Source organism: Hevea brasiliensis, chromosome 6, assembly GCF_030052815.1.
Source record: "Hevea brasiliensis isolate MT/VB/25A 57/8 chromosome 6, ASM3005281v1, whole genome shotgun sequence".
NCBI lineage: Eukaryota > Viridiplantae > Streptophyta > Magnoliopsida > Malpighiales > Euphorbiaceae > Hevea > Hevea brasiliensis.
Genome location: NC_079498.1, coordinates 106,369,842 through 106,387,992, shown reverse-complemented (window position 1 = coordinate 106,387,992; position 18,151 = coordinate 106,369,842). Strand labels below are relative to the sequence as shown.

The 18,151-nt window shown below is 31.7% G+C and overlaps 1 protein-coding gene and 1 pseudogene across 1 annotated transcript; one reads left to right on the top strand and one right to left on the bottom strand.

The window, feature by feature from the left end:
* Window positions 1-470: 470 nt before the first annotated feature.
* On the top strand, window positions 471-4,424 carry LOC110642282 (nucleosome assembly protein 1;2-like; annotated as a pseudogene).
* Window positions 4,425-6,152: 1,728 nt separating this feature from the next.
* Window positions 6,153-9,009, bottom strand: LOC110642286 (fructan 6-exohydrolase). The gene is made up of 5 exons (XM_058149067.1): window positions 8,147-9,009; window positions 7,892-8,054; window positions 7,494-7,728; window positions 7,308-7,398; window positions 6,153-6,526 (listed from the first exon to the last, which is right to left on the bottom strand). Exons 1-5 carry the CDS (start codon window positions 9,002-9,004, stop codon window positions 6,347-6,349), a joined length of 1,527 nt encoding a protein of 508 aa, XP_058005050.1. The 5' UTR covers window positions 9,005-9,009; the 3' UTR covers window positions 6,153-6,346.
* Between the last annotated feature and the right edge of the window lie 9,142 nt (window positions 9,010-18,151).

Here is an 18,151-nt window from a genome sequence, read left to right as displayed (position 1 = left end):
AAGCTGCTAATAAAGATGCAGTTACTTGACATACGGAAAATGAAATTGACAAAGAAATGCATTCTTTTTCCATCCATATAAAATAGAAAGAATATCACAACTGGAGTTCAACTAAGTCCTGTTTGGCATTCATGTCTTTAATTTAACTTTAAATTAGTTTTTATTTTTTTTAATTAATATATTTAAAAATATATTTTTTAATAACATCTTCAATGATAATATTTATTTTTGTTAACCTTTTGAAGGTATTAATTATTAAATTATTACCTTAATAACTTTAAATTTTCTATGTTGGAATTTAGAGGCATATTCATTTTCATGTAAATATACCTTGAATTCAATTTTCACCATTTTTGCGATGATGGGAATAATAATTTGCCAAACGCGGAATTTGTCGGTGTAATCTAACCGACTGAAACCGCGCGTGGGGAGAGATGACACCGCAAAGTTGTTTCTCACCGAGGAAAAATAAAAAATAAAAATAAAACTCGCGCTCGCACCTCACTCTGCATTTTCCCTCGTTTTCTAGGATCTCCACTCTCGTTTCTCTGTTTCATTTTCTCGCTTCCCAAACAGCTTCCTGAATCCACTAACGATGAGTAACGACAACAAGGATACGTTTAGCATGTCCGATGTCGATGCCTCCGTCCCTGCCGCCGCGGCTGGTAATTCCTCAAACCTTTCCCTCCACCTCCTTCCCAAATAATTTATATGCTCATTACGTCATTAATTTTATAATTAGCTGTTGCGGGTGTTGGCTTAATCCCTAATTTGTTGCTCTTGTGGATTTTGAGAACATAAACAATCTGTTGATGTAGAGTTCTCAGTATGTAATCGATAAGTGATTTTAAAATTCTCTGTCTCGTTTCTTTGTAGCGGTCTTTGAAATCAAGCAAAATTACTATCTCTATATTTCTATCCCTTTACTATATGTGATTCTTGTTTGTGCATTTATAATTGTGTATCCATATGTCTGTGTGTGTGTCTCTGTTTGTAATAACTGAAATTATGCATATAGCATAATCTCTTTAAATCTGTGTGTTTTAGCGCACATGTCAAGAATTTTTTTTTTTGTCTGTACATTTATGGCATTTTGTCTCAATGAAATTCTGTTGTGTGTTTAAACTCACTGTTTGTGTATTGTTGTGTTCAGCTCTTAGTGCAGAGGATCGTGCTGACCTTGTTAACGCTCTCATGGCAAGTAATTGGGGCAACTTATGCCTTAGTAAAGCTGTTGGCAGTTCACAAAAGAATAGTGTTCATTGTGTGAAAGTTGGAAGAATGTTGAAAATGGTATTCTTTGAATCTTTGTGATAAGTAATTTTCTGAATCAATGTACCATGTACCACATGGATAAGTTATAACAAGTCCTTTGTTCCATTTACAAAAGCAATTGGCCCATTTTTCAAAAAAAAAAAAAAAAAAAAAAAAGGGTTCCTTTAACAGGATGGATGCTTGTATTCCCACATTCCTTGCTCCAATTACATTATTTGGGTGTTTTTTCAGAATAAACTTGAAAGCTTGGCTGGACAACACAAATATTCTTGAAACTCTGTCACCCATTGTTGGGAGACGCATTGAGTTTCTAAGAGAGATTCAGGTTTTCTTTTACTTTCCAACTCTATTGTGTATCATTTTTTTATTCATGGTATCTATTATTGTCATGGATTAATTCTTCTTTTTAGTTTCAACAATTTTCCATTAATCTTTGATTACATGAATTTTATATTGTCATGCACTTAAAGGCTTCTTGAACTGATGTTTAAGAGCTAAATCACTTAATTGATATTTGATTTTACAGTTAGAAACAGCTTAAAGTGTGGGTGTGTGAGGTCAGTGCATATTCTATTTTGTTTTTCCACCCCAAAGAAAAAAGGGAGGTGGTTTTAGGTTTACAAATTACCACCTTGTTCTTGAATGATTAGCTTTCAAAAAGTGAATTTTCTGCACATCATGAAATTAATTCTAATTGCAACCTTGTTCATGAGTCCTATGATAAGAATCCAAAATTTGGTCAGGGCTATAAGAAATTGATAGGGATTTTGATGTCTTATAAGATTGAACAAATTTACCAATACCATTAACTATTTTCAAATTTCATTTTGATATCTATGGTGCATCAAAATTTTTAATCTTTTGATCAAATTGGATGGTTTTAGTCACACACTCTCTCTCCTCACTATCTCATCGCTATTTTATGCTCAATAGCTATCAAAATGAAATTATGAAAGAGTTGATAAATGTGATAACATTGAATTTTCAATGGTAGCTATAAATAATTCGAAAAGTGGAGTTCAAAATTCGATTGATGAAAATTGGATAAAATTTTAACAACTCATAGAAATTTTGGCTGATTCTGCCAAGATTAAAAGAATTGGATAAAATTGCTAAAACGCAATAAGGTTTGGCTTTATTTGGTTAATAGCCCTCAAAATTGTTATGCGTTGTTCAATTTACAATGTTTAGCAATTTATCCCTTTTGTTTGATTTAATTTACAATGTTTAACAATTTATCCCTTTTGTTTGATTTAATTTAATTTGTCGTTGGGCACTCATAGAGATATGAGATTATGAATGGTATAAAAGACGTTGAGGGAATTACGAATGAAGTTGCAACGAACCAAGAGGGGGATAAAGCTATAGAAGGTATCCTTTTTTACCAAAGATATTTGATGGCAATTCATTTTACTTCAACTTGTTGCATAAATGCTTTTTTTTTTGGCAGAGAAAGGAGTGCCTGATTTCTGGCTCACTGCAATGAAAACTAATGAAGTAGTGGGTGAGGAGGCAATGGGATGATGTAAGAAAGTGTAATTTTTCTGCTCTGTTGACCTGATTGTGACGAAATGATTTTCTGCTTCTTGGAATAGATAACAGATCGTGATGAAGGGGCTCTAAAGTTTCTTAAAGATATCAAATGGCGAAGAATTGATAATCCTGAAGGTTTTAAGCTGGAGTTTTACTTCAACACTAATCCTCACTTAAAAAATTCTGTACTGACAAAGGCATATCATATGATTGATGACGATGATCCTATTTTGGAGAAAACAATTGGGTAATCATAAGTCTGTTGTACTGAAATTTTTCATTCTTCAGCTACCCCCTCCAATTTTCTTATTATGTTATGGTATTTTAGAGGATGGAGATTGAATGGTATCCTGGAAAATGCTTAACAAAAAAAGTCCTGAAGAAGAAACCACAAAAGGAATCAAAGAATGCCAAACCCATCACCAAAATTAAGAATTGTGCTAGTTTCTTTAATTTCTTTAACACTCCTAATATACCTCAGGAAGATGATGACCCGGATGATGATGCTGTAAGTTTTACTTTCTCGACATCAATGCAATTGATGATATATAAATATTATTAATCTCTTTGATGTAAGTATTGACAGGTTGAGGAAATCCAGGATAGAATGGAGCAGGATTACAATGTTGGGCGATTACCAATTTCATCGTGAATCCAGTTGAATTGTGCTGTACTTCTATTTTCATTATTGTTGATTGAAACGAGTTCTGTTGGTCTTGTTGTGTAGTACTACCATTCGGGACAGAGTCATTCCTCATGCTGTGTCATGGTTTACGGGTGAGGCTGTTGATGATGAATTAGATGTAGAAGATGACAATGACAATGACAATGACAATGATGATGACGACGACAATGATATTGATGAAGATAAAGATGAAGATGACAATGAATATGATGAGGATGAGGATGATGATGAAGGAAAAAGGAGTAGGAAGAAGGTATGAAGTATAAACATCTATAAGATTTTTGCCTCTTCTGTATTGCCCTTATTTGCATTTTAATTTTAGATAGAACTGCAAGTTTTTGAAGTTGGTAATTTATTATTCTGCCTTTGCGTTTTTATGTTGTTGCAGTTATCTAGTGGACGTAAGGTGAGTTGATCTAGCATGTTTGTTCTTTATATGTAGATTTGAAGTGTGCTTTATGAATTATAATTTGCATATTTTGGTTCTTGAATCACAGAAGAGTGGAGGGGCACGAGCTGGGAAAAGTCAGCAAAGTGAGCGTGCTTCAGAATGCAAGCAACAGTAACAATAGGTTTTGAACCAAACTGTGATTGGACATTGGGCAGTGCAGTATCAAAAGTAGCCGAGTTGATGAAAATTTTTGGGCTTTGGCATTTTTTCTCATCATGTGTATATCTCAGTAGTTTTTATCATTTTTCTTTCCTTTTAGAATGTTTATTTTGCTGAGTCCAACCATTTCTATTGGGTTACAAACGTGTGGATATATATATATATATATATAAATATATATATATAGACGCCAGAAGGTCGACCATTGTATTTATTTTCAACTGTTGGTTATTATGGTGTAAATCTTCATTTTTATCTTAATGGATCCTGTCTTTATCCCCAACTCTTATATTTTATATGCAGTATCTTTTTGGTTTTTAATCATGTATACATTCATATATTTTACGTAATTCTTTCTCTCTTTGAGGATGATAGAGTGCATTATTCAATTTGACAATATTTTGATGGTTGAGTGGGGAGAAGAAAGGGTTTTCAGCAGGTGAACATTATTTTGAGGGCTAAACTCAGGACAGTAGCCTTAGGTGATGTGGAACTTCAGCCAGACTTGCTATAAACCTATTCCTCGAGAACCTTCCATACGTGATATATCCAGGTTATGTCAATGCAATCTATCATTTTTTCTGGCATAAGTGTTCCCATAGCTTTAGTTATTGACATTTCAGAAGCACTTGAAGCATAAGAAAGGCCATCTTACTGGCCACGTTGCATTACTGAAGTTTTCTCCATATACAAAATATCTAGAAATGGAGGACCTTTGTTTCTCAATCAACTTGGTTTTTCTTTGGGACTTTCTTTCTCTCATTTTTCTTCCATGGTTCTGCCCTATCCTATCCCCATAGAAAAGCTTTGAAACCCTTTCTTAAATATTGGCATTCCATTTGCTGCAGTTGCGACAACTGTAATATCTGCTACTTGTACATTTTTGCCTATAACTCGACAAACGCAGAAATAGAATAACTGAGATTTGGTAGTCTGTCTGTCCTACAACTCCCAGGTCAGTGGCGAACTCAATTATTGCAATTACTGATCCTTTCTGGGTAACACCTCTGTTCAGAATCTGTATGCAATCACCTCCAGACTGCAAGCATTGTTTATGTAATTGGTTTGCAATTACAGATCCTTTCTGGGTAACACCTTTTGTCAGAATCTGTATGCTATCACCTCCAGACTGCAAGCATTGTTAGTGTAATTGGTTTGCAACACTAGGAAGGATCCATGTGAGAGGTAAAAGATCTTGTGGCAGGTAACACAGCTTCTGCTTATAGTAAGAAACCGCTTAAGCCTGTTTCGAAAGTTAATTACTAATGCCATTCGTGGCTTTAGTGTGTCAGTAGGATAATAAAAAATTCAGTTAAGTATACACCAATGCTCTTTAGATCCTTCTGAATTCAGCTCCTGTAGCACAGAATTGCCTTTTCGAATGAAATATAACACAATGAAACCGACACCATCATTTAAAATTTTCAAGTTTGACCATTAATTCTAAGGATTTACAAAATTGTTGAAGACTGAAGTGTCTGTCAGGAATCTTTCTTCAGAATAATTAAAACACATTGCTAAATAAGAAAAACTAGCTGTATAAGCTTGGCAATGGTGCCAAACTGCAATTTGAACATCCAATTTGCTGGAACTGGTTTCTCATCATATCATATGATTCATATTTGAGCTCTTAGCCTTGCGGTATCTTCAGTGTCTAGGGAAAGAGACCCTTGATAAGAGTAGGAAACTTTCAAAGTTAAGAAGGATAAGGTTCCTCATTGTGTTTAGCCATGAATGAAAAATTAGAACTGATATTGTTAGAAAGCCAATACCGTATGAAGTGAGTTCCCAAGAATTTGCCAATAACATTATCACCTTCCTACATCAAACTCTCAGAGAGCTGTAATGGTCCTCAGTAAACTGGAATGTCCCTTAAAATTAAAATCCCATAATTTGCCAATGAGGACTTTGTGAGTGAGATTTTATATTCCTTCTTATTATTAGTTCTTATAACCCTATCACAAAAGCAAATCCACCGGCTTCCTTTATTTCATCTGTGAGTGAGATTTTATATTCCTTCTAATTATTAGCTCTTATAACTCTACCACAAAAGCAAATCCACTGGCTTCTTTTATTTCATCTTGAACAAATTACAATGGAGTGAAAAACAAGAATTATAAAGGTATAGGTAATAAATAAGAATCAAGATTTGTAGTTATATTTCTCTGGTTAATGCATATATGTATCTCAGTCCATGCTTCTGTCGTTCTCATCCCCATTTCCCAATTCTTAGTTTAATTTTTTCAGTTGATGTGAGCCTTCTTCATGCTCCAAGCACTCAATCTTGTGATGGTAACACTTTCACTTCCATTATTGAAAGCATACAAGTGGGCTGCCTCATTTATAGCCAGTGTGGGATAGACTCTTGCAGAAATGCAGTTCTTTCCTTGTCCACCGAAGCTCTCTACTACTGAATGATCAATCTGTGAAGGTACATAAATTCAAAAACATCAAGACAAAAAGCCAATAGGATGTAATTGACAAAAGGGTAAGTCATAATCTAAAGCTGGTCAACAAAAACTTTTGGAATTAGGAATCCATAGTCCAAAATAGATTGGGGAATCTTGATGTCTGAATGTATAAACTACTATTCTAAGTTAACAAATGGTGGATCTGGAGTCACAAAATTGATTGGATCTTCTGCTTAAGTTTTTCCATAAAAATAATATATGCCTAATCTAGGGATTGATAACTACTAGCCTTTTGAATTGCATGGAAGATACAGGGAAATTTGGCTTCGTTAGATATTGTGGTTGGGAGGATAAAAGAGTATTTCTTTGGAAAAAATATAATTTCAGATGCTGTTGAAAATGGTTGATTAGTTGTTTTGGAGTTGTTATGAATAAAACATATAATTTTTAGTACTCTCTAAATGACATATTTAAAGATCTTGTCTTTCTCAATGGAATTCCAACAGTAATATCAAATAGACTTTTAACTTTTTGATTTCCTCCCTTATCATGAAGTCAATCTTTTCCCACACAAAGCTTTTGATTATGAATTTTATATTATTGAGGTTATAGACTTTAGATTGAGTTCTTGTGTTGGGTAAGATCTTGGAAGATGTTTGGCTAGAAATCTTTGGGTAATTGGCAACATTTTCAAAGATCTTATCTTCCAAGTAATTTGCCCAAGTCATCCTAAGAAAGCTATATGTTGACCTTAGAAGTGTTATAAAAATAGCAATAATAATGTTAAACTCACCAGGCTTCTCAATGACAATTGCTCATGAACAGGGTCCACATCCACAAATGCCCCATAAGTGGTCTTATCATTATCTGGATTTAGCGAAGACCTGCAAGTTATAAAAGTAAAACACAAAAGCAACAGGTAAGAATTGATGGCTTGAAAAGTAGAGAAAAGGAAACGTGGAAAGAGATAGGGAAGGACCTGCTTTGATCACTGCACATAAGCACCACATGTTTGTTCTGGCCTTTGAATATTCTAAAGAAAACAGATGTGTATTCTTGCATGCCCTTAGAAGCCAAAATTAGCAGCCCAAATGGACCTAGGCTGCCTTTAACTGAGGCACCCTTTTGGCTACAAAGCAATTGTGGATTGGTCCAGCTTGTGTCTAGCACTTCTGCTTTGCTAAAATCTGATACCTTAAATGTAATCTCCACATCTGCCTGTTAAGGAAAAAAAAAGGAAAAAGGAAAAAGGAAAAAGGAAAAAAGGTAGGCAGTGTAATTAGTGCAACAGATAAGCATTAATTACCTATTAAGTAGGTGTAATATGATTTAGTTAATGACAATTAGCAAGAATCTTATTTCTGAATTGTAAATGACTTGCCTGTGCTGCTGTGAGACCAGGGACTTCAAGCACAGATCCTCCTTTAAGGTATTGACTAGGCAAGTGGACTGGATTCGTACGAAGCTTTTCAATTTCCTTGATTGGCCATTGCACCAGTTGTTTTCCTGATTTGTCGAGCCTGACAACTCTTGGAATTGCCTGCAAAATGAATCCAAGAAAGTAGTCAACATTGATAAATAATAAAACTAGGGATTTGAAACTGATTTCCTATGAAATTAACTATATATTACATGAATTCCAGCCCAGCCCTTCTTGATATCATCACTAACACTTGAAGATTCATTTAGCCAACCCAATAAGAGCCTTCTATTCTTGGAACTGTCGAAGAAAGTTTTTGAAGCATAAAATTTCCCATAATCATATCTTAAACCAGAATCCCCATCCACTGATCCTTCATCCGGAGTATAAATATCTTTCACATGATCATATTCTCCAATTGTGTAGTAATCATGTTTAGTATCATCTAAACTCGCCTTAAGAACATGCTTAACATGTGGTCCCAACGTTGACGTATCAAGCCCAACTGGGCTATTAACTGACACTGGGAAAAAATCCACACATTCCCACATTCCAGTTTTCTTAGCAGAATGCAATGGGTGTTTGGCTTTAATCCAATGAACAAAATCTTTACTTCTGTAAAGATATGCTAATCCCTTACGGTTAATTTTGCTTCCAACGATCAACCTCCATCTTCCATCAACACCAAGCCAGGCAGTGGTTGGGTCTCTGAATGAGCTAGCATTAATTTGGTTCTCAGGGGTGGGTGCCATTACAGGATTTTTGGGTGACTTCACCCATTCTAAGAGGTACGGGTCAGATGGGTTTTTGGGCAAGGCTAAGTTTTGAACTTGTTGGTTTAGTGGGTTAATTCCTGTGTAAAGAATAGCAGGTGTGCCATCCGGGAGGATTGTGGCTGAACCAGACCAGGTACCATTAATATCTGATGGCTGAGATGGGAAGATGGCAACCTTTTGTGGGGTCCAGTTAACAAGATCTCTTGAAGTTGAGTGGGCCCATACAATGTTGCCCCACACAGCTCCCTTAGGATTGTATTGGTAGAACAGGTGGTAAACTCCCTTGTATATCATTGGCCCTGCAATCAGATTTATCTATTAACGCACTGCCTGAGTGAGAATTTTGCATTAAATTTAAATTTGGGATTTACATAGGATAGGAAGTAACTTTAACTTAGAATTTTTATTCAAATTTATACGTTTTCATTACCTTGACTGGCATTATTACTAACACATGATCAAGACTTCAGAATATTGAAATTATATAATGGAGCCAGTGCATATATCAATTTATCTATAGAAGATTAGAGCAAATAATAAACAAGAATTTATTTCTCTTATTTACAAAGGTTGACTTGAAGATTGAAGAAGGCCAAAACTTGGAATGCATCAGAAATCAGAATCTTTAGCATCAAACAAAAGAACCTCGTTGGGTTTCTTGAAGTCATCATATGGCCGCTAAATGAACTTATCTTGATGAACATAAAAACGTAATAAAAAGAAGAAAAAAAAAAAAAGCAGGCAAAGAACTCACCATTTGGATCTGTGTAGCCCATTAATCCATGCCACAATGACAAAAACAAACTGTTAGAGAAATACTGAAGGCAAAAATCAAAGCCAAGAAAAGAAAAGATATTAAGGTTAATGAACTACCATTTATCCAGTTCTTGGGAGGTTGAAAGTGATAACCAGTTCTGTAAGGTTGAATTGTTGCAGAAACTGCAGATTCTTGAAGATTTTGAAAAGTATGGTAAGTGTGATGGGAAGCTTTAAGCTCAAAAACTCCATGGCCAAAAAGGAGAGCAAAGAAGAAGGAGAGCCTCACAGAAAAGATTTCCATGGCTTCTTTGTTTGAATATGGTGCGTAGCCTACAACTCCAAGGAATTAATATAGAGGGGTTTGGTGGCAAGAAAGAAATTTTTATTTAATTAGAAAAGTAATAAGTGCATGCAAAGATTAGTCAACATAGAATATTATCATCTCTCTCTCCCCACCTTTTCAAGACTAAAATCTAGAAGCTAACGAGGGATAAATGGAATATTTATTTAAAATTATAGTATTTAATTTTATTTTATTTTTAATTAAATAAGAATTTAAATTGCATTAAATACACAAATTCTAAAATAATAAAAAGAAATAAAAATAATAATATATGATTTGATTAGATGAATTTACCATTGTAGCCATATAAAGTTTAAAGACCAATAAATAGATTTAGTGTACATTTGGTATAGGTGTTATATCGGAATATATATATATATATATATATATATATATATATATATATATATATTAATAATTAAATATTTTTTTATTTTTTTCAAACTTCAACTCCAACTTAGCAGATTGCAGGCGGCATCTAGGAAAACTGGTTGCTTCTGCCAACATCTGAAGTCAAAAGTCAACTACATTAAGTCTTATAAAATATTAAGCACATATAAAGAGGGTAAATCAAATATATACTCAAATTTATAATAAAATAATTATTAAATTAAATATTTATATTAAAATATATTTAAAATTAATTAATATATATATATATAAAATATACATATTTAAATTTAAATAGATAAGACAGAGGGACACAATATCAATTCCAGGGAATCCAACAATTAATCACTTTTTTTTCTTTTTTTTTTTTCCTTTTTTTTATCATTTTCTTCTCACTTGGGTTGATTTTGAAAAAAAATTAATTATTTTGACTATTCGGATGCTAGTTGTCTTAGTCTTACAAGTTACATCTTCACCATGTGGCCAACATTAATTTACTTAAACCAATTTAAATATACTTTTCCAAATCTACGTAACGATTGATTTAAGGGTGGCCAGCTTCACAGCAGTTTCAATTTAATTCTATATCAATTCTAATCAATTTAATTTTCATCGATCAATCGATTCATTTTCAAATCAACCCTTAATCGAAATCTAAATTTATTTATGATCACCTTTTTAATTTAAAATAATTAGTGATTAAGTTTAAAATTATTAATAAATTATAAAAATTAAAATTATCAAATTTAAAAATAACAAAAAGAAATGTAATTTAACATAAATATTAAGACTTTTTTTAAAAAATTATTATTGTTGTTATTATTATTATTTTACTTTTCTCATAGATATTTGTCAAAGATTCAAACGGGTCAAGGATCGCATGCGGCCAATTTCAGCGTTGTAAAGCCCACAGTAGTACGACTAATATGATATTTTGCTTTCACATTAAAAAAGCAAAATAATAATAATAATAATAATAATAATAATAATAAATAAATAAATAATTAATTAATTAATATTTGAACTTTACAAAGCTCTCTTTTAATTTATAAAATTCTTATTAATTCTTTTTAACTAAACATATATTTTTCTATTCTTTCTATTAAAATATTTTTAAAAAAAATTAAATAAGAGTAGTTATTAGCAGCAAATAAAACAAGGGGTGCCTAAGGTTTAAGAAGTCCAATCACCAACTATCTTGTAATATGGGGAAGTTGAAAAATATATATATTTTTATTTAATAGAAAATGATATGATAATTGGGATGATTTTTCTATTACATAAAAATTGAGTGTATATGTGATTGGGAAATAAATATTTAAATAGTGAATGTGTTCTTCAAGTAAATGAACAAAGTCAAAATGAGAATTGGAAACTATAACAAAAAGTGTAGCAATCAAAGTCTCACATATATATAGAAAAAAAAATTAATAAAAATCAAAATGCTAATTATTTTAATCACTAAAGTTGAATTAATTACTAATATGCCTAACATTTTCTTAATAATTCCCACATTATGACTAATTTCCCTTCATGGGTTTAATTCAAACAATTATTTAATTTCACTTTAAGGCCCTTTTTTAATTTATTTTTTTAAATTAAAATAATAAATAAATAGGGTATTCCATATTTATATAATTAAAAATATTATATTAAGAATGTATTTGTTACGAGATTAATAATGAATAATTATTATCCTTATAACTTTTAATCTCTCATTAAATTTAAAAAGGCTTGATTAATTTTTCACCTTTTTATTATTTATATCCTCTTAAAAAGTTAAATGTTAATATTAGAGATATATTAATAATTGCTCTGTATATATATATCAATAAAATTAGAATGCTAATAAATAAGAGGAAAAGGTATAAAGAAATAGAAAACTCTTTTCAGAAAAATTTAGAAAAATATTATTTTAAATATTAAAAATAATTTTAAAAAATTGTTTTATTATTTTATTTTTATTAAATTTATTTTATAATTAATTCATAATATTTTTTTAATTTATATGTTTAATAAAATAGTTTTTTTCTCAATAATAACTTTAACAATAATGACTTAAAATGTAGATAGTTTGAGTGCTGGAATTGCAAGCTGACCACAGCCTATGATTTTGGGCAAATTGTACATGATCCAATGTACGTGCACCATTATTCCAAAAATTGAATATTCTCTTATTTTGAAATTTAAAGTAAAATTACTCTTTTCATTTATTTTTATTTATTGTATTTAAAATTTATACAATAATTAAAAAAATAATTAAATGACCTTATTTTTATAAAAATATGTTAGTAATTGACTAAATAACCCTTTATTTTACTTTAAAAATTATATAAATATTTATTATGATATTTAATAGAGATGAAAGATAAAATTAGTACTTTTTAATTTTTTAAATACAATAAATAATTTTAAATAAAATAAAAATTTAAATATCAACAAATAAAATGGATGATAATTTGCATGATTTTTAGGGTGCACACAAGGATTATGACCACTTTGAAAGATGAGAGCATGAGACAAAAAAATATGAAACCCATTTCATAATTCATAAAATAAATGAAAATAAATAAATAGACAAAGAGCCTCTTTTCAGCCTATCAGAAAATGAGTAAGGATGACATGAAAAATCCTGTTGAAAGACTGCCTGCCTCAAAAGTTAGATACGCAAGATGCGAACATATTTGTTGACCCTAAATGGATTGAAGAAAAATAGAAAAAGATGGATTGAAAAAAATTTAATAAATTTTAATTTTAAGTTCATGCCATTCTCTGGTCTAAATTGGTGTGAATAAAAGTCCATGCAGCTTCACATAGATTTGTGTCCACTCTCGTCAAAAAAGCACCTTCGTTCTTGATTTATTTTGGGCCAAAAATGCGTGAATGTTTGGTATTGAGTTTGAAAGGCTGAAACTACTCTTTTAAATAAAATTATTATTTTAGATGCTGTTAAAAAAACAGTTTGAAAAAAATTATTTTATTATTTTAGTTTTTTTATGACTAAAATTGATTAAATTTAATTTTTAATTATTTTTTAATACTCTCTAACTAGTATATTTTAAAAAGTGATTTTATCGACAACAATTTCAACAGCTGTAATGGTCATCCTCCAACCACTAGAGGAATTGTCAACTTTGGCCGTAAGCCTCAAGGTTTTGTCCCATAAGTGAAATGGAGAACTTCTCAGAAGATCATCCATCCTAGGATTTTTCTCAAGCGAGCATGCTTAACCCTGGAGTTCTTCCAACTCTCTAAGCCATTACACCCAAAGGCGCCTCTACTGATTAGTTCCCCCATTTTATATATCTTCACTTTCCACTCCCATTCCGATGCAGGATATGTTTCCCATATTTCAGGGAGCTTCTTCACCACGTCCAACGGAACCACTGGGGCACTGCCTTAGGGCCTTGTGATATTAAACATAATCTCTAGTGGTTAGTTCTCCCATTTTATATATCTCACTTTCCACTCTCATTCCAATGCGGGACATGTTTCCCATCTTTTAGGGAACTTCTTCGTCATGTCCAACGGAACCATTGGGGCACTGCCTTAGGGCCTTGTGGCCCATCAGCTAAGTGTCCTCACTTGTCGCATCGTACTGAGGGAGTTTCTGGCTCTGATACCAATTATGACGGTCAGGCTCCAACCACTAGAGGAATTGTTTGCTTTAGCAGTAAGCCTCATGGTTTTGTCCCATAGGTGGAATGGAGAACTTTCCAGGAGGTCACTCATCCTAGTATTTCTCTCAAGCAAGCACGCTTAACCCTGGAGTTCTTTCAACTCTCCAGGCGATTTCACCAAAAGGCGCCTCTAGTGATTAGTTCCCTCATTTTATATATCTTTACTTTTCACTCCCATTTCGATGTGGGACGTGTTTTTCATCTTTCAGGGAGCTTCTTCGCCACGTCTAATGGAATCATTGGGGCACTGCCTTAGAGCCTTGTGGCCCACCAGCTTTCGCCACAAGTGTCCTCACTTATCGAACCGTACTGAGGGAGCTTCTGGCTCTGATACCAATTGTAACGGTCAGGCTCTAACTACTAGAGAAATTGTCCGCTCTGGCTGTAAGCCTCACGGTTTTATCCGATAGGTGGAATGGAAAACTTCTCAGGAGGTCACTCATCCTAGGATTTCTCTCAAGCGAGCACATTTAAACCTGGAGTTCTTCCAACTCTCTAAGTTATTCCACCCAAAAGGCGCCTCTAGTGATTAGTTCCCCCATTTTACATATCTTCACTTTCCACTCTCATTCCGATGCGGGACGTATTTCCCATCTTTTAGGGAGCTTATTTGCCATGTCTACCAGAACCACTAGGGCACTGCCTTAGGGCCTTGTGCTTGGGTGGAATGGCCTGGAGAGTTGGAAGAATTCCAAGGTTAAGCGTACTCGTTTCAGAGAAATCCTAGGATGGGTGACCTCCATGGAAGTTCTTCATTCCACCTATGGGACAAAACTGTGAGGCTTACGGTCAAAGCGGACAATTCCTCTAGTGGTTGGAGCCTGACCGTTACAACAGCAATGCCAAACAAGTCTTTAGTAGGATTGTGCACGCTATTTTAATATGAATAAATCAAAGAATCGAAATAAACTAAATTGAAATTGAAAAACAATTATTAATATAAGAATCGAATCGAATTTATTTTAATTTTTTTATTAAAAATCAAATTAAAATTAAACGAAAATCAAATCAAATCATAACTGAATTAAAAAATTAATTTTATACATATATATTTTTTAAATATATTATACAATTTCAATAAAATTATATATATTATATGCAATTAAAATTAATTTTATATATATATAAAACTTAATTTGTCATTAATTATATACGTATATATATGTGTAACCTAATATTAACTTTTGTTATTTTTAATCATAAATACATTAAATCACTTTTAGGTCATTAATTATATAATTAAATTAATTTTTAATTGTATCCTATTCTTTATAGTTAAAAATTATATAATTAAAATATATATATATATATAAAAGATAGTAGAATATATTTATTAAAATATATATTAAGAAGGGACTTAATTTGTGGATATGTTGTTTCATGGGATTGAATTATGTCTAATTCAAAATGTAAGTGGTCCGAACCGAATAAAATATTTTGTGAGGTCTGTAATGATAATAAAGAGTATGGACCGAAATAATATTTATGAATGGATGTTGATAATTAAATTTATTAAATTTAAAATTACATTAACTATCTTATCTTTAATTCCAAAAAGTTTTAATTATAATCTATAAAATTTTATAAATATCTATAATATTAAAATTAAATATATTTTTAATATTTATTATTGGGAATTAAAATTTAAACGGATAAAAATTGTATATTGTCCAACAAAGATTTAATCTTAAGGAGTTAAATGAAAATATAATAAAAAAATTTTCTAAAACTCGAAACTACGTAATTTTGTGCTTTTGGATTATATTAATTTTATCCCATATCATACATGTTGATTTATTGTTATTTTATAATTTTGATGAAAATATTATATAACTTATTAAGGATTTCTCTCGAGTAAATCATTATATTTATGTTACTCTATGTTATTCTATTGATATTTTATTTTGATATTGATATTGTTATTTTAATATTTATACTATTATTTTTGTTGATTTTTAAATGTTAAAAATATGTAATTATTTTTATTCTTTTAAAAGGAACATAATAATGTTATAATTTTGAGTATAAAAATCGAGAATTGAAGTGAATTGGAATCAAAATTAGAATTGAAACTAGAGCCAAATCAGAATCAAAATTTAATTTCTCTTTGGTTCAAAAAATGAAAAAACTGAAATTCAGTTCTAGTTCCAGAACCAAACTAGAACTGAATACCTCTAATCACTTATTAGTCTTTTCTATCTGACTGACAGAAAAATTTGTCAAGTTTTATGCTGTTTCTTTAGTTGGGTATTCTTTGTTTTTGCTTCTACCTTGTCTGATTTTGTGAATGTTATTTTGTGACTTGAAGGTCGGAAATAGCTTCTCTGCACATCAGAGAAAAATAAGCATACATCAATCCTCTTCAGAACCCATGAGAATGAAATGTTTCCTGCACTGGTTACCCTTTTATATCTCTTCTAATTCTTTTTTCTTGCACTCTATTGGCAAAAACAAATCCATTGGCTTCTTTCATTTTAACATGGAGAAATTATAACAAAGGTAAAAATATATATATATATATATATATTAGAAAAGTATAGTTAATAGATAAGAATCAGAATCTCTTAGTCTGCGTATATCTCTTATTATGATTGCTTAGTCCATTCTCCTGAAGTTCTCATCCCAACTTCCCAACTCTTAAATTAGTTTTTCAGTTGATATGAGCCTTGTTCATGCTCCAAGCACTCAATCTTGAGAGGTTGAAACTTTAACTTTCATTATTAAAAGCATACAAGTGGGCTGCCTTATTTACAACCAATATGGGATAGGCTATTGCTGTGATGCAGTTCTTGTCCACCAAAGCTCTCTACTACAGAATGATATCAATCTGTGAAGACAACAGAACTCAAGTGCATCAAAACAAAAGGCTTAATAGCATGAAAACAACAGAAGGAGAAGTCATAACCTAAAGCATGTAATTCAAATCTTTAGGAATTAGGAATCCATAGTCTGAAATAGTATGGGCTGATAATGTGTGAATTATAAACTACTGCTCTAAGCTAATAAATCCTGGACATAGGGACACAATATTGGGTGGAACTTTTACAAAAAGTTGTCCATCTACATGATATGTGCCTAATCTATAGCAGTTGAAGACTACTAGCCTTTTGAATTGCATGAAAAATGCATGGAATATATACACCAAATTGGATACAATTATAACTTCTATACTAGCCAGTGGCCTATTGAACTAGCTATACATCTCTCTTGAAATGGGAGAATACTTCTTCATAAATCTTGTGAAAAAACACACTTATACGCTTAATATCACATTCAACCCAAAACTTTAAGATTGTAGATTTATGAGTCATTCCCCTCAAGTGTTTCACTCATCTTTTTTCAGTTTTTGACAATTCTAACACTTGTGTATTCCCAACAGCTATGACCATTAGTTTTTAACATTCTTATTTATGAGCCAATCATTTTCTACGCTAAACTTTTGATTATAGACGTTTATTATTTAAGTTATAGACATTTAATAAGGAGAGAAAAGAGTTAATTTTATTTTAAATTAAAATAATAATTCTCTTTAAAAAGGAAAAATAGGAGCTTTTTAATATTTATTGAGCATTTAACGAAAGAAATATTTAGTTAAAGTGGGCTTCAAGCTCTGATAAAAATATGAAATCCCACAAAAATAATCTTCTCATACAATAACAGTACATAATAAATTCTGTTAAAATTAGAAAGAAAAAAATTGAATGTCTCAAAAGTTAGGTATCCAATGTGATTTTATTTTTATATTGGTCCACATATACCATGCCCACAGCCCTGAATGGGGTGAAGAAAACTAAGAATGTAGGGCAAAGATCTACAAATTTGGTGAATGGAGGTCCATGCTGAGTCTCATAGCTTTAGGTCCATCATCTTGTTTATTATTTCCTTATCTCTAGTCCTCTAAAAGAAAATGCATTTTCCTTTTTGATAGATCATACCAAAAGAAAGATTTGAATACCTAACCTCCCATGGTCTGGTTTATAGCCATTTGTTCTAGTAAAAAAATAACCTTTCCCCTCTCCTCAGTAGGCACCACTTTCAATTGCAACAGACTACAGTGGGGTAAATTCTACAAGAAAAACAAGCCCTCCCTTGTTCACCTGTCCACCTTCCACTGTGGAGGGATACTCATATGGATTATGGAAGAAACAAAAAATTTCAAGTCCATTAGGAGGAAAAAGCCATGGGCTAAAATGTTTGGAATAGAATCAAAATATGAACACTCCACTCTTGAATAGAATCTCAGAAAAAACCTGTCACAGAAAAGAAGGT

Bases quoted from the DNA above. Each gene is read 5' to 3' on its own strand.
- LOC110642286 (XM_058149067.1), bottom strand. From the start codon at position 9,004: ATGATATACAAGGGAGTTTACCACCTGTTCTACCAATACAATCCTAAG. The intron at 8,055-8,146 runs GTAATATATAGT...TTCATTTTGCAG, and splicing joins AGGGCTGGGCTGGAATTCAT to GCAATTCCAAGAGTTGTCAG. The intron at 7,399-7,493 runs GTCCTTCCCTAT...TATAACTTGCAG, and splicing joins ATGTGCAGTGATCAAAGCAG to GTCTTCGCTAAATCCAGATA.